General features: G+C 37.2%; 1 protein-coding gene across 4 annotated transcripts in view; it reads left to right on the top strand.

The window, feature by feature from the left end:
- The window catches only part of LRRK2 (leucine rich repeat kinase 2), a 193,534-nt gene that overhangs the window by 54,418 nt on the left and 114,915 nt on the right, over window positions 1-24,201 (top strand). For all 4 annotated transcript variants that reach the window (XM_061129857.1, XM_061129863.1, XM_061129850.1 and 1 more), the window contains exons 15-20: window positions 4,816-4,960; window positions 5,095-5,234; window positions 7,537-7,665; window positions 7,740-7,910; window positions 16,621-16,879; window positions 22,334-22,522. In XM_061129857.1, coding sequence (XP_060985840.1) covers window positions 4,816-4,960; window positions 5,095-5,234; window positions 7,537-7,665; window positions 7,740-7,910; window positions 16,621-16,879; window positions 22,334-22,522 — 1,033 coding nt within the window. The remainder of the gene's footprint in view (window positions 1-4,815; window positions 4,961-5,094; window positions 5,235-7,536; window positions 7,666-7,739; window positions 7,911-16,620; window positions 16,880-22,333; window positions 22,523-24,201) is intronic.

Genomic DNA, 24,201 nt, shown 5'->3' with positions numbered 1-24,201 from the left:
ATACATATATACATAATGATATTTACTTTTCAAATTTTATGAAACTGTCAAAATTAGATATCACTATTTAAAATCATCAAATAGTTTATTTGAACTCCATCACATATAATAATGTGATACTCTGCATTCCCTTTCTACATAGACAAATCATGGATTTCCTGTTGCTAGTAATCAGGTGCACCATCAAACTGCACCTGAAATAGAGATTGGGGAAGCTCAAGAGAGCAGAACCAATAGCTGAGTAACAACTTGTTAGAGGTAATGGTATTAAGGGCAGGAACGGATACTTTATAAATATAAGTGAAAGTGAAAGTGAAAGTGTTAGTTGCTCAGCTGTGTCTGACTCTTTGCAGCCTCATGGACTGTAGCCCACCAGGCTCCTCTGTCCGTGGGATTTCTATGCAAGAATTCTGGAGTAGGTTGCTATTTCCTTCTCCAGGAGATCTTTCCAACCCTGGGGTGGTACCGGGGTCTCTTCACACTGCAGGCTGATTCTTTACTGTCTGAGCCATCAGGTACCAATTGGACTTAATTTTCGCATAAAAATAAGCCTGTGGGTGCATTCTGAGCTTAAGAGCAGGACCAGCTACATAACCCAGTACAAGATGAAAATGCAGGACCCTGTGTTTAAAATTATTAAGAATTTCAAGGTGGTGGCTGCAGGGTATTAAACCAGGTCTGGGGCCCTTCTCAGCACACGTGTGTGTACTCCTCAGGCTGACCTCCCTAGGAGGCAGAAAGGGTGGTATAAAACAAAGTTCAAAATGGCACTCTGAGTTTTCTTATTTTTCTTTGAGAAGATAATAAACTTTTAACTTTGAACATCTAAGATACTAGTGTCAAACAAAGAGAAATATGGACTTCGAACTTAAGAGAGTTTAAGCTTATGCTTTGAGTTATCTGCTCAACGGTTTCTGTGTCTCAATTTTTTTCACCAGTAACATAGGGATAATAATTGCGTGTCCGCCTCATAGGGCGAGTGTGAAGATTAAATGAGTTAATACATATGAAGTGCTTTAAAGAATGTCTGACACATAGCAAGCGCTCCTTAGGTTTTGGTTATCCTCGTGGTTGTTGCCATTGTTGTTATGGTGACTTGAAGCCATGATCGTGTATGAAATTCCATCCATGAATAGAAGAGTTTTAAGAAAAGCTCTTTGGACAAAGTTTGGAGTTGAAAGAAGTGATTGTGAACGAGATGGATAAATGAATAGTTTTAAAGCTTGAGAATAATTAGGGAGATTACTGTGTCATGGAAATCAAGGGAGGAAAGAGCAGCAATTCAGTTGTTAAAGAACTTTTTTCATTGAATGGTTTAATTTGGAGTGGTTAGGACAGAAGCCTGATTATGTGAAATTAAGAGGTGGGAAGAATGTAGAGGTAGTGGGTGTAGACTTTTCTATTAATAAGTTTAGAAATGAAAGAGGAGTGGTAGCTTGATAGAATGAAAGATCAATTTAGGGATATTCTCTCCCAGTGAGAAGTCTTTCACTTCTGAGAAGAGTGTTCGTTCATCCCAAGGCCTGAATTATGCTGCCACTCGGTGTTCATTGCATGGATGATGATTTATCTCATTTCACCCTCATAACAATACTGCATTATTAGAATCATTTTCGAGGTGAGGAAACCCAGGCAAACTTTGAGCCATCCCTTCAGTTTCACCCTGCACCACTTTGAGTTTCTTTATATTTTTGAATAATACCTTCTGACTAAATACCACTTATCAGTAAATGTTATTTCCGTCATTTTTAATGGCCCAGAGATTCATGGAACTCTTTAAGTGATGAGACAGTTCAAGCCCAAATTTAATTGACTCCAACCTGATATACTTTTATTACTCAAGGAATTGGTAAGATGGAAATAATGGTGAGGAAAATTGCCAAAGGAGACAAGAATATGAGTGTCTTGCTGAAATGATAGATGAAATGGTATCTGAGCTGAGCAGTTCAGTGGTGGAGGAGGATGACACAGGATGAGAAAATGATGCTTCTGTTCATAATCTATATGAAGAAAGATGCGAATAAAAAACACATGAGAGGTATTGAGGGACAAGACTGGGAAATAAATGAAAATCTTTTCAGTGACAATAGGGGGAGGTGAAACAGGTTGGAAGGCAGTAGGTTTTTGTTGAAGAGGCTACATCAGAATTTGAGGTCTGACTGAAAGATGTTTCAGCTCTATAGTGAAGGTGTTTTCTAGTGGCTAAGTCGTTTCTGACTCTTTTTGACCCAGTGGACAGAAGAGTTCTCTGTCCTTCACTATCTCCTGAAGTTTGCTCAAATTCATGTCCATTGAGTCAGTGATGCTGTACAACCATCACATCCTGTCACCTCCTTCTCCTCCTGCTGTCTGTCTTTCCCAGCATCAGGGTCTTTTCCAGTGAGTCAGTTCTTCACATCAGGTGGCCAAAGGATTCGAGCTTCAGCTTTAGCATCTGTCCTTCTAATGAATATTCAGGGTTGATTTCCTTTGGGAATTGACTGCTTTGGTCTCCTTGCTGTCCAAGGGACTCTCAAGAATCTTCTCCAGCACCACAGTTAGAAAGCATCAATTCTATAGTGCTCAGCCTTCTTTATGATCCAAGTCTCACATCCATACCTGACTACTGGAAAAATCATAGCTTTGAATATATGGACCTTTGTTATTGATGTGATATCTCTGCTTTTTAATAAACTTAAGAGGTTTGTCATAGGTTTCCTTCCAAGGAGCAAGTGTCTTTTAATTTCCTGGCTACAGTCATGGTCCACAGTGATTTTGGATCCAAGAAAATAAAATCTATCTCTGCTTCCACTTTTTCCTCTTCTATTTGCCATGGGGTCACAAACAGTCGGACACGACTGAGTGACTGAACTGAACTGAACTGAACTGAATGGGACCAGATGCCATTATCTTAGTTTTCTGAATGTTGAGTTTCAAGCCAGTTTTTTCACTCTCCTATTTTATCCTTGTCAAGAGGCTCTTGAGTTCCTCTTCACTTTCTGCCATTAGAGTGGTATCATCTGCATATCTGAGGCTGTTGATATTTCTGCTGACAGTCTTGATTCCAGCTTGAGATTCATCCAGCCTGACATTTTGCATAATGTACTCTGCATAGAAGTTAAATAAACAGAGTGACAACACACAGCCTTGTCTTACTTTTTTCCCAATTTTGAACAAGTCAGTGTTCCATGTCCGGTTCCAGCTGTTACTGCTTGACCCATGTATAGATTTCTCAGGAGACAGGTAGGGTGGTCTGGTTTTCCATCTCTAAGAATTTTCCACAATTTGTTGTGATCCACACAGTCAAAGGCTTTAGCATTGTCAGTGAAGCTGAAGTAGATGTTTTTCTGGAATTCTCTTGCTTTCACCAGGATCCAGCAAATGTTGGCAATTTGATCTCTGGTTCCTCTGTCTCTTTGAAGCCCAGCTTGTACATCTGGAAGTTCTTGGTTCACATACTGCTGAAACCTAGCTTGAAGGATTTTGAGCATAACCTTGCTAGCATATGAAATGAGTGCAGTTGTACAGTAGTTTAAACATTCTTTGACATTGCCCGTCTTTGGGGTTGGAATCTGACCTTTTCCAGTCCCATGGCCACTGATAAGTTTTCCAGATTTGCTGTCATATTGACAGCACATTTAGCACTTTAAAAGCATCATCTTTTAGGATTTTGAATCTCTCAGCTGGAATTCCATCACTTCCACTAGCTTTGCTTGAGGTAATGCTTCCTAAGGCCCACTTGACTTCACATTCCAGGATGTCTGGCTCTAGGTGAGTGACTACCTAGAACATCATGAAGAGCACCATGGAAAAGCAGAGTGTAAGAGGTAAATGTCACAGACATTGAAAGAGGGGAGGTGTGATTGTGATTGTCACATGATTGGAAAGTGTGTTGTTGATTGTTTTCTTGTTAGTGAGAAGGATGGCCTTGGAAAAGTAGTGGCTTCTATTAGAATACCTGTCAAATAATGTCAAATTCTGGAAGAATTGAATTTAAAAGGTTGGAAGAGATTAAGATTCTTGACTTTTAAGGCAGAAACATTTATATTAAGGTACTAGTCCTGACTGTGCTATGCTTTGATGCTCAGTCGTGTCCAGCTCTTTGTGACCTCATGGACTGTAGCCCATCAAGCTCCTCTGTCCATGGGATTCTCCAGGCAATAATACTGGAGTGGATTGCCATGCCCTCCTCCAGGGAATCTTCCTGACCCAGGGAGCGAACCCAGGTTTCTTGCACTGCAGGTAGATTCTTTACCGTCTGAGCCACCAGGGAAGTTCTAGTCCTGACAATTGTTAGCTATGTGACTTGAGCTCTTTTTCCTGCATCTTTAAAGTTGGCGAACCTATTGTACAAAACTTGATGGGGAATAGATGAGGTATAACATGTAAACATATAAAGAGTAAATTCACAGTTAGTATTTTCTATGATGAGGGACAGCATTGCATTTTTATGGTTAAGAGTTTAGGTTGTGACAGCAAATGTCTTTGACTCGGTATCTTCTCAGCAGTGTACCATCTACATTCAATGAACTCATCTTTTAATGGGAATCATATTAGTATATATTTAATAAGGATGCTTTGAAAAGAAAAGCATGTGAAATTACTTAGTACAGTGCCTGGCGAAGAAGAGGTACTTAATAAGTGCAAAAATGTTAGCTCTTATTCTTAATAATAAATAAAAGTAACTAGCAATACAAGGCAGAATCAAGAATGGTAATTTTATTTGGACTCCTTAGTTTATGTTTCATCAGCCTATAAGCTGGCTTTAACTAAGGTAAGTATTAGAATTCATTTTTTAACACAGCAAATGTTCTTAATTATCCTTTTGACTTTTAGTTCATTGGAAATCCTGGGATTCAGAAGTGTGGATTAAAAGTAATTTCGTCTATAACACATTTTCCTGATGCATTAGAGGTGTTATCCCTGGAAGGCGCTATTGATTCAGTGCTTCATACACTGCAGATGTATCCAGATGACCAAGGTTGGTACAGCTAAAGTCAGGATTTAGATTTTTATAGGCCTTTAGCTATTAGTTGGACATGCTTAAATTTTTTCTTCAGTTTTTGATATTTAAAACAGTGCATTTTATTATTATGTTTTCTTTTATTTTTCTAGAAATTCAGTGTCTGGGTTTAAGTCTTATAGGATGTTTGATTACAAAGAAGAATTTATGCACGGTAACTGGGTATCTGCTGGCGAAAATTCTGATTTCCACGCTACAACGATTTAAGGATGTTGGTGAAGTACAGATAAAAGTATGTGCATTATTTTGAAGGGAATTGAGATCTTGTATGGATTTCTCTTTCAGAGCAGCTGGTGTAACTCCTACTTAGCATTAATGGGTATATTCTAGCTAATTGAAAACCATTTATCATTTCATACTATTTTTATTATAGTAGATGAAGAGAACTGGGTTGAATTTCAAAATATTGTTATGTTTCATTACTAAATCTCTAAAATTAGTACGTTTGTCATTTATCTTTTCTATGAAAAAAGCAGAGCACATGCTAAAGAAATTTCAGCCAGCTGGGCTTTATTTTCTTTGTTGTTGCTCAGTTGCTCAGTCATGTCCAACTCTTTGTGACCCCACGGACTTGGACTGAAGCACGCCAGGCTTCCCAGTCCTTTGCTGTCTCTGGAGTTTACCCAAACTCAAGCCCATTGAGTCGGTGATGCCATCCAACCATCTCATCTTCTGTCACCCCCTTCTCCTCCTGCCCTCAATCCCTCCCAGCATCAGGGTCTTTTCCAATGAGTCAGCTCTTTGCATCAGGTGGTCAAAGTATTGGAGCTTCAGCCCCAGCATCAGTCCTTCCAATGAATATTCAGGGTTGATTTCCTTTAGGATGGACTGGTTTGATCCCCTTGCTGTCCAAGGGACTTTTATTTGCTTAGATGTTATATAAATAAAGGTTACAATTATTATGAAGTTTGTCATTCTCTGTGTTTTATTTGAGCTGCTTACTTAGTAATTTTTCCCCTTAATTTTGTTCTTGCAGTGAAACAATATTTTAACCATTCTTCATTAAGCAAAATTTAAAATACAATCTATATTAGCTCTCTATGAAGAATCCAAGATATTGGTTTAGGATTAATTCAGGGAATATGAAGTAGTAAATTATTTCAGAGTCCTTTTATTTTAATGTTAACAAAACAAGTTTGTTTGTTTTTTAAGAATTTCTGACTTGGTTGTAGTGTTTTTGGTAATGAAGTTTACAACTTTCATAAACCATACTCAGCAAATATTTTCAAAAATGGCAGCACTGACCAGGAGTGAAAATGTCTAAGCTCTGATTTTTGCACAAATATTATTAGTAAATGGGAAAATGCATGTAAGCGTTTAAATCATAAAGTGCTGAACATATAGCATTCTTAGATTAGAACCAACAATGGGTTTTGGTTTTCTGTAATGTGCCTGAACCTAGGTTGACTAAAGCCAAGACAGAATTAATTGTAAGTAATCCGAGGTAAAGTAAATTATTTTGTGCAGGTATGAAGCTCTCACTCAGTATTTATTCATCTAGGCATAAATTTTAAAATTTTTATGTAGAGGTTGTAAACTGTTGACCAGTGGGCTAAATTTTGCCTGCCAACATACTTTATTTGACCAGTTCAGTGCTTGTAAGTTTTGAGTTTGAATTATATGCCTTTTCTGTGTTTGTATTATCTGCTTTGCTGCTACAAATGTTAGGAAGCATTTATAGAAATGTTAGGAAGCATTTATAGAAGCATTTATAGAAACTTAGCATCTTAAGAGCTCAAAATAATGATTTTTAACATTTAGATGATCTCATTAATATATTTTGGAAAGATAAAAATTTTAAAAGTAAAACTGATCTTTGGTGAATGTACCCAATGTATATAATAGGCAAGTCTAAAGTTCATTCTTTCTTTAAATCATCACATAAATAGAACCTAGACAACTCTTTGAGTGGTTCTAAAATGTAATGGTGTGTCCGATCAGTTCCTTATAAATGATTTGCTAAAAGGATATAAATCTCAGAGTGTCTTTAGAGCTTTTCTAAAATGTACTCATGATGAACACAGTCTAGGAGCTCACATTTGTCTGAGATTAAAATTTCAGAAGATAACACAAAAAATTGTTGGGGGAAGTGCTAGGCTCTCTACAGAACCTGATCTGCAGTCTTGTATTAAAGAACTCCAGTCACTGATCTATTAGAACAGCTGACTCTGCTGTTCTAATCCTGATTAATATCTAACTTCCAACCTGTAGGTATGGCTTTAGGCAAGGAATCTTTAAAAACCAAATTTTGGTGAATTAGGTGTTTTAGGTTTTTTTCCTGTTTGGCTAGACTAGAGTTTAGCATCTTTATTCTCTGTGTGCATCTTCTTATTTCATAGTAATGAGAGAGCAAAGTGTATTTATTACATTATTTCAAAGTTTACAGCTTTAAAGTACAAGCCCAATAAATGTATCTACTTAGCTAAGTGAACACCCCATTTTAAGTACCGTATATAGTCTCTCTTTTATATCATTTGTTTATTCTTTTTTGTCCATAATTACCTTGTTACTATTATTTTTGGTCACACTTTCAGGGATTTCAAACAGTCTTGACAATACTGGAATTGTCAGTGTCTTTTTCCAAGCTACTGGTGCATCACTCCTTTGATTCAGTAATATTCCATCAGTTGTCCTCCAGTATCATGGAGCAAAAGGATCAACAGGTACAGTGTTTTTTATCTGTATTCTAACTGTTACACATTTCGCTGACTCTAATCCTCACTTCCATTCTTTTTAGTTTCTAAACCTTTGTTGCAAGTGCTTTGCAAAACTGACTATTGATAATGAGTTAAAAAGTGTGTTGCTGGAGAAAGCATGTGATCAGAATAACAGCATCATGGTTGAATGCTTGCTTCTGTTGGGAGCGGATGCCAATCGAGCAAAAGAAGCAACTTCTTTGATTTGTCAGGTAAATATTCAAAGATTCACTTTTGTCTTTTTTTCTATGACCCTGCTATTGTATAGCCCTTACCTACATCGTATGATTCTTCACTACAGAATTTAGCAGTTTATGGCACAGTTGCTTGTAATTTGTAGTAGAATTTAGATTCATAGAGTTTCAGAAATCGCATATTTCTTTAGGCATTATCATCTAATCATTCCCTTTACATGTTTACCTACTTTGTTAAGATGATAAATAACTTTTAAATGTGTCTCCTACTGTGCATCTCTGTGCGAATCACTCTCCAGGGACACACCACACAGTTTTATTTTGTTTTGAGTCATCTTTTAAGTATTTTCTTTCTGTTTTCAACTTCTCTGTCTAGAAAGTTCTGCCCTCAGGGCCACCCCAGGTGGCCCCATAGGCTGTGCACTGCACACTTTGGGGTCTGTCCACATTGACCTTCCTGTTGTGGGCCATCCTGCAGTTGAGAGGCACTGTGGTCCTGCCTGCCTTCTCTCCCTTCCCTCATGTGCTGCGCAAACACATCTAATTCTTCTGCTCTGCCTTCAAAATGTAAACCAAATTATCTGTCCTCAGTAAAGCTCTTCCCACACTTCCTGACCTCCATACGAAATAAAGATTTACTTGCTGTGTAAGTCCATGACACTTTTTGTACACCTCTTTATGGTTTGTGAGTTGTGTGAAGGTAGAGATATACAGTGTTCATCTTTGTATTATTCAGAATATCTAACTCACTGTTGTACATACAGTAGGAATTCAATCAAATATCAGAGTGCATTACATGTCATTTCTAATTTGTCTTCACTGTATACATTTTAGAGTTTGCAGTAGTATTCAGGTAGTCCTATGTATATTTTCTGGATATTAATATTTCCAACAAAACAATTATGTAGTGATTTAATATGCATTATTGACTGGATGAAACACAAGCTGGTATCAAGATTGTTGAGAGAAATATCAATAAACTCAGATATGCAGATGACACCACCCTTATGGCAGAAAGCAAGAAGAATTAAAGAGCCTGTTGATGAAAGTGAAAGAGGAGAGTGAAAAAGTTGGCTTAAAACTCAACATTCAGAAAACTAAGATCATGGCATCTGGCCCATAACTTCATGGTGAATAGATGGGGAAACAGTGGAAACAGTGAGAGACTTTATTTTTGAGGGTTCCAAAATCACTGCAGATGGTGACTGCAGCCATGAAATTAAAAGATACTTGCTCCTTGGAAGAAAAGCTATCACCAACCTAGACAGCATATTAAAAAGCAGAGACATTACTTTGCCAACAAAGGTCTGTCTAGTCAGAGGTATGGATTTTCCAGTAGTCATATATAGATGTGAGAGTTGGACTATAAAGAAAGCTGAGCGCCGAAGAATTGATGCTTTTGAACTGTGATGTTGGAGAAGACTCTTGAGAGTCCCTTGGACTGCAAGGAGATCCAACCAGTCCATCCTAAAGGAAATCAGTCCTGAATATCCATTGGAAGGACTGATGCTGAAGCTGAAACTCCAGTACTTTGGCCACCTGATGTGAAGAGCTGACTCATTGGAAAATACCCTGATGCTGGGAAAGATTGAAGGTGGGAGAGGAAGGGGATGACAGAGGATGAGATGGTTGGATGGCATCACTGACTCAATGGACATGAATTTGAGTAAGCTCTGGGAGTTGATGATAGATAGGGAGGCCTGGCATGCTGCAGTCCATGGGGTTGCCAAGAGTTGGACACGACTGAGTGACTGAACTGAACTGAACTGAATATGTATTATTAAATAACCAGCAGAGTGATGTGTTTTTCAATAATTTACTTTTAAAGCCTCACTTTATTCAATTTCCTGCTCGTCTATAGGTTCAAATCAATTTGTTAACCGTAAGATTAAGGTAGTACTACTTAGCAATCTACATAAAAGGAAATTGAATCTGTAACTCATTTTCATGCAGTTAACTCATTCATTAAAGCCAAATACATAATCAAATTATTTAAATTTAGTCAAATTTCATCTAAGCAGGCAACATTGAAAATAGTTGCTTCTCTGTTACTAAAGGTAATAATTAAATTATTTCCCTCAATAATTTAATGTTTTTATTGTATTTCTTTTGTGTGATCTTCAGATCATTATGTTAATGTTACTTAGATATGGCAGAGAACTGAAAGGGAGCTTCCTCCAGGTCTTTCGTAGAGAAAACAACTCACCTAAAAGCCCTTAAGTACAGTTACTCTACATTCTGCACAGGGACGGCTTTCTACTTTTCTCTCAATTTATTCAAATCTTTCTGTACTAAGGCTTTTTATTTTCTTCTTCCCAGTTCTTTTGGACTTAATGTGCTTATTTCTGTCTTTTCTTCTGAAAACAAAATCAGATCTTTAAATGTAAGGAATTTATCCTGGTTGTCAGAGATTATTTATATCTAATAAATAGTAAACATTGATTTTTGTGGGTAGACTGTTAGAACACACCTTATTTTGTACAAAAGCATAGTCAAGACTTATCCAGGTACCAATGTTGCATTATTAAGGGTGGAGTTAATCTTATTAGGCTTTCGGAGGATTAATATTGGGTATGAAAATGCATGAATAGAGACATGAAAATAAGATTTATCAGGTCATGGTGGGAAGAGCAAGTATAATGAATGCTGAATAAAAATAACAGCAAGCTCTTCTGTGGTGTTCATTGCCACCTGGGCCCTGCTCTGAGTCCTTTACTTAATAAAATCCTGACAACAACCTTAGGAGTATGCCTAGTATTATCTTATTAGGCATGTGAGGAATTGAAGCGCAGAAAGGTTAAGTAACTTGCCTGAGGAGTAACTAACTTTCCAGGTAAGTAGTGGAAAATCTGCCTCCCTTGTGCCTGCTTTAATCTCCTGTTTACATAACAGATTCATGATAGTGGTGGTGGTAGGGGAGAGGGTTGTACATTCATTCTTGAATGCTAGCCTAAAGTGCTTGGCTTTGATTGTGAGCTGCATTATTTATAAATTAGAATAGAGAGAGAAGATGGGAAAGGATAGTAAATTGCACTTTGATTTTATATATTTGAATTATCCCCATTATTAAAATACAGAACTGTGTATGAAAGTGTTGGTCTGTCAGTCATGTCCGACTCTTTGAGACCCCATGGACTGTAGACCTCCAGGGTCCTCTGTCCATGGAATTCTCCAGACAAGGATACTGGAGTGGGTTTCCATTTCCTTCTCCAGGGGATCTTCCCAATCTAGGGATCGAACCTTGGTCTCTGACATTGCAGGCAGATTCTTTTACAGTTTGAGCACCAGGGTATCTGGGCAGTAATTTTTTTTCCCTTTCATGAATTATTTTCCTAATTTTATTTTATTTCTTTTGTCTGGTATAAAAGACAAATATTTCTCTCTTCATGTCACCATATGTCAGAAATCATCTTGGATAGTTTGGGTGCCCCAAGGAAAATTCTGCTATAAAATCTATTGAGCATCTTCTCTGTGGAAAGCACAGTGCTAGATAATTAGTAAAGAATATGAAAGGGGTGTCCTGCTTCAAGGTAGTTTCAAAGGGTCAATTGGGAGTTAAGAGAGTAAAACATAAATCACCTTAATAGAAGGTAGGCAGTAAATACCATAATTTAGAGAGAAAAGTTTGCTGGACTCCAAAAGAAGGCATTTGTGATTGAGTTTTTTTGGCCACTCCTTCCCTCCCTTCTTCCTTTCCTTCCTTCCTTTAAAATTTCCTGTGGGCCCTTAGTGGATTTTTGTTGTTTTTCAGTCACTGTGTTGTGTCTGACTCTTTGTGACCCCATGGACTGTAGCCTGCCAGACTCCTGCAGATTTTCAGTAATTCGCTAAGTTAGATATATTCTGTAGGCGTTGTGCTAGGTTACAGAGGTGCAAATTGAATTGCAGCAGCATCCATGCCTTTCATTCCAGTTATCAAACAGATAAACATGTCTGGTTCAGCGTGCTAAGTGCTGTGTTAAACAAAATGGGATGGGCTCCTGAGGAGAAAGGGTGTGTAGCCTGGGAGGTTATGGCAAGGACTTAGTGCAAGAGACTTTAAAGCTATTCCTTCAAGAATATTTTTTTTCTGGATGAACAACAAAATTAGACATTGGAGGCTATAAAAATAGCATAAATGAGGTTTGAAAAATTGCTTGTTGTATTTGATGGAGTGTCCTGGAGCAGAAAGGTTTCAGAAGATTTTAAAATAGTACAATGGAGGGGAGGAGCCAAGATGGCGAAGGAGTAGCACGGGGAGACCACTTTCTCTCCTATAAAATAGTACAATGGCTTGATCATATCTAGACTAGAAAAGTACTATAGTGGTTCTTGGGAGAACAGATTGAAGATGGGGGTGTTCCTGAAGGCTGGTGGGCATTTAGTTGGTTCCATCAAACCAGAGCACTGTCCCCTCAAACTTCTTGGACACATGTTCAGTTCAGTTCAGTCACTCAGTCGTGTCCCATTCTTGGTGACCCCATGGACTGCAGCACGCTAGGCTTCCTTGTGCATCACCAACTCCCAGAGCTTGCTCAAACTCACGTCCATCGAGTCAGTGATGCCATCCGACTATCTCATCCTCTGTCATTCTCTTCTCCTCCCACCTTCAATCTTTGCCAGCATCAGGGTCTTTTCCAGTGAATCAGTTCTTTGCATCAGGTGGCCAAAATATTGGAGTTTCAGCTTCAGCATCAGTCCTTCCAATGAATATTCAGGACTGATTTCCTTTAAGATTGATCTGTTGGATCTCCTTACAGTTTAAGGGGCTCTCAAGAGTCTTCTCCAACACCACAGTTCAAATGCATGAATTCTTCGGTGCTCAGCTTTTTTTATGGTCTAACTCTCATATCCATACATGACTGCTGGAAAAACCACAGCTTTGACTGGATGGACCTTTTTTGGTAAAGTAATGTCTCTGCTTTTTAATGTGCTGTCTAGGTTGGTGATAGCTTTTCTTCCAAGGAGCAAGCATCTTTTAATTTCATGACTGCAGTCACCATCTGCAGTGATTTTGGAGCTCCAAAATAGGTTCGGACACATGTTAATTCTGAAGAATTCAGGAATTTCCCTCAACCAACTTTTCCCCCTGACCTGGTACCCTGAATATTAAGATCTTTCCTTTTATTTATTTAGACTTTTAGTGATATATTTCACTTAATCAATGTATTCAAAATATTACTAAACGAGTTTGTGATATATCCAAAATATTCAACATAATGAGATATTTTACATTTTAAAATACCAGGTCTTCAAAATCCAGTGGATATTTTACTCTTAACAGCTCATTTGACACTTATAGCAAATTTCAAGTGCTTAATAGACCACATCGGGCTTCCCTGGTGGCTCAGACTATAAAGAATCTACCTGTAATGTGGGAGACCTGGGTTTGATCCCTGGTTTGGGAAGATTCCCTGGAGAAGGGCATGGCAATCCACTCCAGTATTCTTGCCTGGTGAATTCCCATGGACAGGGAAGCCTGGCGGGCTACAGTGCGTGGGGTCTCAAAGAGTCAGACACGACTGAGTGACTGGGCCCACAGCCTCAAGGTTCAACCACTGCTTTCTCTGGTGGTTGGAAGGGTGGGAAGAGACAGATTTGGCCCACGGGCACCATCACCTCTGATTAATCTCTGCTCCTGCCTTAAAAAAAAAATCACTTTTTAAACTAATTTTTATTTTTTTTTAACTTTTTTTTTGTTATGGAAAATTTTAAACATACACCAAAGTGGAAGGAATAGTGTAATAAATCCCTACAAATCCATCAGTTATCTTCAAGAATTATCAATGCATGTCTAATCTCATCTTGTGTGTATCATTCTCACGTCCCTTCTCAATTTTTTTTTTTAATATGGTAGATTCCTTTTGGTTATTTAAGTACTTCAGCAATATGTACAGTCAATACCAAACTCCCTAATTATCCTTCCTCCCCAGGTAACTGTAAATTTGTTTTCTAAGTCTATGAGTCAGTTTCTGTTTTGTAAATTAGTTAATTTGTATTTTTTTGGGGGGGGATTCTGCATATAATGATATCATATAATATTTCTCTTTCTCTGTCCAACTTCCTTCACTCTGTATGACAGTCTCTAGGTCCATTCATGTTACTGCAAATGGCATTATTTTGTTCTTTTTAATGGCTGAGCAATATTCCAACGTATATATGTACCACAACTTCTTTATCCACTTCTCTGTTGATTGACATTTATGTTGCTTCCATGTCTTGACTACTGTAAACAGTGCTGCAATGAACACTGGGGTGCATATATCCTTTTGTACCATGTTTTTCTTGGGTTTATGCCTAGGAGTGGGATTGCAGGATCATATGGTAGCTCTATTTTTAGTTTTTTAAGGAACCTCTATACTATTTTCCACAGTGCTTGCACCAATTTACATTCCCACCAACAATGTAAGAGGGTTCCCATCTCTCCATACTTTCTCCAGCATTTATTGTTTGTGGATTAAAAAGAATATATTTATTTATTTATTTTTGACTGCCTTTGTTGCTGCACATGGGCTTTCTCTAGTAACAGCAAGTGGGGGCTACTCTCTAGTTGTGGTGGGTGGACTTATTGTGGTGGCTTCTTTTGTTGCAGAGCATGAGCTCTGGGGCATGTAGGCTTTAGTAGTTGGGGTGCATGGGCTTAGTGGCCCAAGGCATGTGGAATCTTCTGGACCAGGGATCAAACCCACATTCCCTGCCTTGGCAGGTGGATTCCTAACCACTGAACTCCTGAACCACCAGAGAAGTCATCTTCTGTGGATCTTTTGATGATAGCCATTCTGACCGTTGTGAGGTGATACCTCATTGTAGTTTTGCTTTGCATTTCAGGATTAGTTTAACATACTGAACATCTTTTCATGTGTCTCTTGACTGTATGTTTTCTTTGGAGAAAGGTCAATTTAGGTCTTCTGCCCATTTTTCTAAAATTTACAAAAACAACTCATGAAACTTAATATCATCAAAACAAACAACTCAATTAAAAAATGGGCAGAAAACCTAAATAGATATTTCTTTCTTTTTTTTTTTAAATCATTAGTATTAGGTTGTGAAAGGACCACAAGCTTTGGCATCTGCAGATTTGATTTCAAATCCAAGTGTCTTATGAAGTAGCTCTTAAGATTTTGGACAAATCACATATTTTTCCTAAATATTCATCTATAAAATGGGAGTAATACTTTTTATGGCATAGGGTTTTTTAAAAAATAATTGGAGATCATTTGTTTACAGAAGGTAGCACAATACCTGACATCATAATTTCATTATTTATGATTTCATTCTTGTAGTTGATAGCATCATATTCCATTGCCTTTCAGAAGCTTTTGCTGGGGTTGGGCTATGCTGCAGGTTGCTAAGGCTTCTCTCTGCTTACTGTGGTCACTCGAATTTTTCTAGCAGTTACCATGTTAATCCGCCTTGAGGACATGCTCTGAAAACATAACTTTCAGGAAAAGGTTGAAAACTGACAGACAGCATATATCTTTGTAGAAATTCAAATTCTTGTCCTGGAAAACCAGTGACTGATGACTGTCGTTGGCATGTGACATTTGTGAATTTAATAATATTTATATTCAAACTTATTCTATGTCACAAATGAAGGCAAGGCATTTGCCAAGTAAATGAAGTCGCATTTCCTATGTTAAGGTACCAGTTTCCCAGATATCTTCCAATAAGCAAACAAGTCCAGAAGGTGTGAGAAATGTGTAAATTGATGGAGTCTCAGGTATTTTGACTTCAAGCCTATAAGTTTTACTTCGTATCATGTTGTCTTTTTCATGCTAAGTGGCTCTCACATGGCAGGTTTAATTTATGCTTCTCTGATATTTGTGGTGCTAATCTTACTTTATTTTCCTAATTTACTTCAAGAATGAGTTTTGCCTTATTTTATTCCATTCTAAATCTAAAGACCAGAAAGCGAAGAGGAACTAAAGAGCCTCTTGATGAAAGTGAAAAAGGAGTGTGAAAAAGCTGACTTAAAAGTCAGCTTTCAAAAAACTTAGATCATGGCATCCAATCTCATCACTTCATGGCAAATAGATGGGGAAACAATGGAAACAGTGACAGACTTTCTTTTCTTGGGCTCCAATATCACTGCAGATGGTGACTGCAGCCATGAAATTAAAAGATGCTTGCTCCTTGGAAGAAAAGCTTTGATAAACCTAGGCAGCCTATTAAAAAGCAGAGACATTACTTTACCAACAAAGATCCATATAGACAAAGCTGTGGTCCTCCCAGTAGTCATGTATGGATGTGAGAGTTGGACCATAAAGAAAGCTGAGTACTGAAGAATTGCTGCTTTTGATCTGTGGTGTTGGAGAAGATTCATGAGAGCCCCTTGGACAGCTCGGAGATCAAACTAGTCAATCCTAAAAGAAATCAGTCCTGAATATTCATTGGGAGGACTGATTCTGAAGCTCCAAAACTCTGGCTACCTGAATGAAGAACTGATTCATTGGAAAAGACCCTGATGCTCGGAAAGATTGTAGACAGAGGAAAAGGGGGCAACAGAGGATGAGATGGTTGGATGGCAACACCAGCTCAATGTACATGAGTTTGAGCAAGCTCCGGGAGTTGGTGGTGGGCAGGGAAGCCGGCTGTCAGTGGGGTTGCAAAGAGTCAGACACAACTGAGCAACTGAACTGAAAATTTAAAGATGCAGGGGAAACTCCCACCAAGTTTGATTACCAGTATTAGAAAGGAAAATGATTTTTTTAAAAAAAATATATGCTTACCTTCTCTTTTTCTTTAATAGGTATGTGAGAAAGCAAGCAATCCCAAACTGGTAGAATTGTTACTGAATAGTGGATCTCGTGAGCAGGATGTCCGGAAAGCTCTGACAATCAGCATTGGGAAAGGCAACAGCCAAATCATCAGCTTACTCTTGAGGAGACTTGCCCTGGATCTGGCCAATAATAGCATCTGTCTTGGAGGATTTTGTATGGGAAAAATTGAACCTTCCTGGCTTGGTCCTTTATTTCCAGATAAGACATCTTATTTAAGAAAAGAGACAAGTAAGGATTTTCAAGCAAGTTTTGTAGAAGGTTTAATTTTAGTAGTATTTTTAAAAATCACTAATCTTTTAGTTTTCATTCCATTTGGTGCAACTTAAGTAAAAAATATTGTAAAGGCTTGGCTTTTTTCCTTTTTTTGATCATTCAGTGCTGAAATTGACATTATATTTAAGTTCCTTATGACCCAGCAAATCCATATTTATAAAAGTAAATTAAAACTGAGATCTTTCTGTGAGGTTACTTTTCTTTGTTAAGTATTTTAGTTTTTATTATAAAATAATCTACGTGCCTTTAAAAATAGAAAAACTTAAATAGCATAAGGAAGAAAATAATAGTAACTTACTGTTTTACCTATAGGTAATCAATGTAGATTATTTTTGCCCCTGGACTTGCTATACGCTTACATATGAATTAAAATATATGTGTAGAAATATACGTATGTACTTCGCATTTTCAAGTTAGTATACTTTGCATTTCACTTAAGGATGTGTTTTCTAGTTAATATAGGTCTTGTATGTAGTAAGTATGTTGATGACAGTTATCATTAGTATCTATAATAGTTCATTTTGAATAGAAAAATTTGGTTATAAATTATGTTGATAAGCATAGGTGGAAACAGGCATGTCACATATTATTGATATAAATTCAAACTTTCCTTTTGTAAGGAAAATTTGGCAATATCCATTAGTGTTATGGGGCTTCCCTGGTGGCTCAGATGGTAAAGAATCCACCTGCAATGCAGAAGACCCAAGTTTGAGTCCTGGATTGAATCCCTGGTGAAGAAAATGGTTGCCTACTCCAGTATTCTTGCCTGGAGAATTCCATGGATGGAGGGGATGGCATCACAGACTTAATGGACATGAGTTTGAGCAAACTGCAGACATAGTGAAGGACAGGGAAGTGTGGCATGCTGCAATTCAAGGGGTCGCAAAAAGTCTGACACGACCTGGTGACTGAACAACAGCATTAATATTTTAAACGTACATCCATGTCCTTTTTTAAAGTACATGTAATTAAAAAGATTGACATTTTAGGAATCAGTGAACTAAAATGGACTGGAATGGGTGAATTTCCTTCAGATGACCATCATACCTACTACTGTGGGCAAGAATCCCTAGAAGAAACAGAGTGGCCCTCATAGTCAACGAGAGTCCAAAATGCAGGACTTGGGTGCAATTTCAAAAATGCCAGAATGGTCTCTGTTCATTTCCAAGGCAAACCATTCAGTTTCAGTCCAGTTGCTCAGTAGTGTCTGACTCTTTGTGACCCCGTGGACTGTAGCATGCCAGGCCTCCCTGTCCATCACAAACTCCCGGAATTTACTCAAACTCATGTCCATTGTGTCAGTGATGCCATCAACCATCTCATCCTCTGTCGTCCCCTTCTCCTCCCACCTTCAATCTTTCCCAACATCAGGGTCTTTTCCAGCGAGTCAGTTTTATGCATCAGGTGGCCAAAGTATTGGAGTTCCAGCTTTTGCATCAGTCCTTCCAATGAATAGTCAGGACTGATTTCCTTTAGGATGGACTGGTTGGATCTCCTTGCTGTCCAATCCATTCAATAGCACAGTAATCACAGTAATCACAAAAAACCATTCAGTATCATGGTAATCCAAGTCTATGCCCCAGATACCAATGCAGAAGAAGCTAAAGTTGAAGGGTTCTATGAAAACCTACAAGACCTTCCATAACTAACACCAAAAAAAGATGTCCTTTTCATCATAGGGGAATGGAATGCAAAAGTAGGAAGTCAAGAGATACCTGGAGTAACAGGCAAATTTAGCCTTGTGGTACAAAATGAAGCAGGGCAAAGGTTAACAGAGGTTTGCCAAGAGAACATACAGGTCATAGCAGACTCCTCTTCCAATAGTACAAGAGGTGACTCTACACATGGACATCACCAGATGCTCAACACTGAAATCAGATTGATTATATTCTTTGCAGCCAAAGGTGGAGAAGCTCTATATAATCAGGAAAAACAAGACTGGGAACTGACTGTGGCTCAGATCTTGAACTACTTATTACCAAACTCAAACCTATATTGTAGAAAGAGGGGAAACCACTAGGCCATTCAGATATGACCTAGATCAAATCCCTTACAATTATACAGTGGAAGTGACAAACAGATTCAAAGGATAAGATCTATAGAGTGCCTAAAGAAGTATGCACAGATTTGTAACATTGTACAGAAGGCAGTGATCAAACCTATCCTCAAGAAAAAAGAAATACAAAAATGGTTGTCTGAGGAGGCCTTACAAATAGCTGTGAAAAAAAGAGAAGTGAAAGGCAAAGGAGACAAGGAAAGATATATCCATGTGAATGCAGATTTCCAAAAACTAGCAAGAAGAGATAGAAATCCTTCCTCAGTGATCAGTGCAAAGAAATAGAGCGAAACAATAGAATGGGAAAGACTAGAGATCTCTTCAAGAAAATTAGAAATACCAAGGGAACATTTCATGCAAAGATGGGCACAATAAATGACAGAAGTGGTATTGACCTACAGAAGCAGAAGATATTAAGAAGAGGTGGCAAGAATACACAGAAGAAATAGAAAAAAAAGATCTTCATGCCCCAGATAATGAAGATGGTGTGATCACTCATCTAGAGCCAGATATCTTGGAGTGCGAAGTCAAGTGGTCCTTAAGAAGCATCACTATGAACAAAACTAGTGGAGGTGATGGAATTCCCACTGAGCTATTTCAAATCCTGAAAGATGATGTTGTGAAAGTGCTTCACTCAATATGCCATCAAGTTTGGAAAACTCAGCAGTGGCCACAGGACTGGAAAAGGTCAGTTTTCTTTCCAGTCCCAAAGAAGGACAATGCCAAAGAATGTTCCAACTACCGCACAATTGCACTCATTTCACCTGCTACATTGCTAGCTTCAAGCTAGGCTTCAAAAGTACATGAACAGAGAACTTTCAGATGTTCAAGCTAGATTTAGAAAAGGCAGAAGCATCAGAGATCAAATTGCCAGCATCCACTGGATCATAAAAAAGCAAGAGAATTCCAGAAAAACATCTACTTCTGCTTCATTGAATACATGAAAGCCTTTGACTGTGGGATGACAACGAACTGTGGAAAATTCTTCAAGACATGGGAATACCAGACCACCTTACCTGCCTCCTGGAAGTCTGTATTCAGGTGAAGAAGCAACAGTTAGAATCGGAAATGGAACAATGGACTGGTTTCAAATTGGGAAAGGAGTATGTCAAGGCTATATATTGTCACCCTGCTAATTTAACTTATATGCAGAGTACATCATGTGAAATTCCAGGCTTGTTGAAGCACATGCTGGAATCAAGATTGCCAGAAGAAATATCCATACCCTCAGATACGGAGCTGACACCACCTTTATGGCATAAAGCAAAGTGGAACTAAAGAGCCTGTTGATGAAGGTGAAAGAGGAGAGTGAAAAAGCTGGCTTAGAACTCAGCATTCAGAAAACAAAGATCATGGCATCCAGTTCCATCACTTCATGGCAAAAAATGGCAAAACAGTGGAAACAATGACAGGCTTTATTTTCCTGGGCTCCAGCATCACTGCAGATGGTGACTGCAGCCATGAAATTAAAAGACACTTACTCCTTGGAAGAAAAGCTGTGATAAAGCTAGACAGAATATTAAATAAGAAGCAGAGACATTACTTTCCAGAGAAGTCTGCTAGTCAAAGCTATGGTTTTTCCAGTAGTCATGTATGGATATGAGATTTGGACCATAAAGAAGGCTGAGTGTCAAAGAATTGATACTCTTGAACTGTGTTGTTGGAGAAGACTCTTGAGTGCAAGGAGATCCAACCAGTCAATCCTAAAGGAAATCAGTCTTGAATATTCATTGGAAGGACTGATTACAAAGTTCCAATATTTTGTCCACCTGGAGTGAAAAGCTAACTCATTAGAAAAGCCCCTGTTGCTTTGAAAGACTGGGCAGGAGGAGAAGGGGACGACAGAGGACGAGATGGTTGAAAGGCATCACTGACTCAATGGACAGGAATTTGAGCAAGCTCCGGGAGATGGTGGGCAGGGAAGCCTGGCCTGCTGCAGTTCATGGAGTTGCAAAGAGAAGGATGCGATTGAGTGACTGGACAACAAATGTCCTTTTTTGATCAAATAATGTAGTGATAAGAATCCAGGATACAGCATTCCTAATGTGCACAAAAAATTATGTTCAAGGATGCACATTAAAATATTGTTCATAATGAAAAAAAATTAGGAAAAAATCAAAATATTTCCCAAAGAAACTATTCAAATTAATAATAAATTGATATATTCGTACAGTGTAATGCTTTGCAATCACTGAGAGAAAAGCACCTTGCAAATCCAAATGTCCAGAGATAGAATGTATTCTTAAGGGGGAAAAAAGCAGAGAACAGTGTTTTTTTTTTTTTTTATTAATAGTATTGGTGAAAACACAGTTGGGATGTGATAGCCATAAATTTTGAATATGAGAATAATATGTCTGGAAAAAAAAATCCAGAAATGGATTCGCTGATTGCCTTTGGGGACCTTGGGAACTAATGAGACATGATTAGATTCCATGTTTTGTCACTTCAACCAGTCTCATGCCAACAACCTACTTAACTTTAATCTTGTTTTCTGATGGAAAGGAATTGAGGACTCTCTGAAGATAAGAAGGGAAGTTTACATTCACTGTATTCTTTTGGTTCTATATGAAATGTTTTATAAGTACTTCAAGTCTTTCCTAATATTGCAGGGCATAGCCTTAATTTTTTCGACAGCTGGTCTGAGTAAAAAACATTTTGAATTCCAAGCTTTAAAGTATTTTCCAGGTAGTACTTGACTGAATTATGTACACATGTTGTAATGTGAGCTATAAGAGTAATATTTGAAGAAAATTTCCAGGATATATTTAGGACAATGAGAACTGTGTCAACTTATTTATTCATTATAGTGCTTAATATAAAATTCAGTAAAATAGCAAGTTAATTTTGAAATTTTATCAAATTTCTTAGTAGAAGGAATCACTTTGCAAATAGTTTATAAAAATAAGAATATCATTTATTATCTTCTGTGTCCAAAGTATTATTCTAAAAGCTTCATGTGCATCATTTTCTTTAATTTTTTCTGTAATCCTGTGCTATGTGTACTATTGTCTTCACTTCTCAATTAGGACACTGATACTCAGGCAGTTTGTACAACTTGCAAGTAACTTGAACACAGGCCTGTCAGGGTTCAAAGTCCAGGCCCCTTCAAGAGTCAAGTTAGTTTTATAATGGTTCAGTTTTGTCACCGACATGAAAGCTTTGTGTAAATTTTTATGACTTTTAAAAATTTGTTTATTACCTGCGACTTTATAGAATATTATGATTGTAAAGTGATTTGAAAGTAAGAATCAGAATTTCTCTTAACAGTATGAAACTATATAAGGAACTTTGATATGTTTATATTTGTGTAATTACTGATTTCTAAGAAGCTGTTGATATATCTTTATTTTTAGATATAGGATCCACCCTGGCAAGGATGGTGCTCAGATATCAGATGAAAAGTTCTGTGGAGGAAGGAGCTGGCTCAGGCAGCAATGGGAATTTTTCTGAAGAAATGGTTGATAAATTTGATGAATGGACCTTCATTCCTGAGTCTTACATTGACAGTGTGTTTGGTCAAAGTGATGACCTGGATAGTGAAGGTGACTATTTCAAAACAATTGTTCCCTTTATGCTCTAATGTATATATATATATATATATATATACACACATATATATATATACATATACACACACACACATATATATATATATACATATGCATATATATATACACACTCTGGCATAGAACAATGCAAATTGAGACAAAAACCTGGTTTACTTCATTTGGAAAAACTTGAGGAAAACTATTCATTAGTTACTGCTTACTGTTACTTAACCATTAGTTGAGGCAATGAAGAAAATATATCTCTACACTTTTAAGTGTTATTGTACTCCCCCAAATCAGTGAATGGTGGCTGTTGCAGTGAAAACACTGATTCAGACTTGAATTGGATTTCATATTCCATCACTGCCTAGAGCCTTTTCTGGTTTGTGTAAACCTGTTAGCCTTATTAAAGGTAGTGTTGCTAACCTTCCAGGATTATTTATAGGAATTTGGAAAAATGTATGTAAAGTGTCTGAGAGAGTGCTTGCAAATAGGAAGTACATTATAAATATTTTATGTTTGTTAGAATTAAAAATAATATTTTAATAACTCATGAGATAAAAAATTGAAATGGCAAGATATTAATGACAGTGATTAATGCTGTCATTTAACAGAATGCAGTTTGGTAAAAATGGGGTGAGGTGATTTTTTAAAAATAGTATGATTAATATGATTAAAACTTTGGGTGATAGAATAAACATATTTGAGAAGGCGGTAAGTAAGGATTATTCCAAAAATTTCATGTCTCAAGTTCAAGTATTTTTAGAAACCAACTTTATTGAGACATACTTAGTGTAAAGTAAAATATGCACATTTTAAATATATGTTTTCATTTATATATCCATGTAATCATCACCACTGTTAAGTTATGCAACATTTCTGTCATCCAAAAAAGTCCCTTTACATGCCTCTTCGCAACAAACCTGCCCCCTACCTCTGGTCTTCTTTCTGTCACAGTATACTAAATTAATATTTTCTCAACTTTCATATAAATAGGATATCTATTTATCTCTGACTGTTTTCTGAAGTGGTTATACCATATTATACTCCCATCAGCAATATACAAAAATTCTAGCTTCTCTAAATGCTCATCACACTATATCATTTAGTATTGTATGTCAGTTTAATTTTAGCCATTTCTACTGAGGGTGTAGTACTAGCACATTTGGGTTTAATTTTCACTTCCCTGAAAACTACTGAGATTATTTTCATGTTCTTGTTGACCATTCATATATTTTCTTTGCAAAGTGTCTGTTCGGATCATTGTTAATTTTTAGTTGTGTTTTTGTTTTATTATGTTATTGTAAGAGTACTTTATATATTCTTAGTAGAAGTCCTTTGACAGATATATGAACTATAAATATTTTCTATCAGTTATAGCTTGTCTTTTTTATTTTATTGATGTTTTTCAAAGAGCAGAATTGTTAAATTTTAAAAACTGCAGTGTTTCAGTTTTTTTCTTTTTTTGATTTGTGTTCTTTTTATATCATTTAAGAAATCTTTTCCTATCTCAAATTTGTGAATATTTTCTCCTGTGTTTTCTTATAGAAATATGAAAGTCTTAGCTTTTACCTTTAGGTCTAAGTCCATTTTAAGTTAATTTTGGTATATAGTATTAGTGAAGAATTGACATGTACTTTTTTCCACTAGATATTCAGTTGTTTTAATATAAT

This window comes from Dama dama, chromosome 3 (genome assembly GCF_033118175.1).
Source record: "Dama dama isolate Ldn47 chromosome 3, ASM3311817v1, whole genome shotgun sequence".
Lineage (NCBI taxonomy): Eukaryota > Metazoa > Chordata > Mammalia > Artiodactyla > Cervidae > Dama > Dama dama.
The sequence above is the reverse complement of the archived record's forward strand: the minus strand, read 5'-3'. Positions and strand labels throughout refer to the sequence as shown.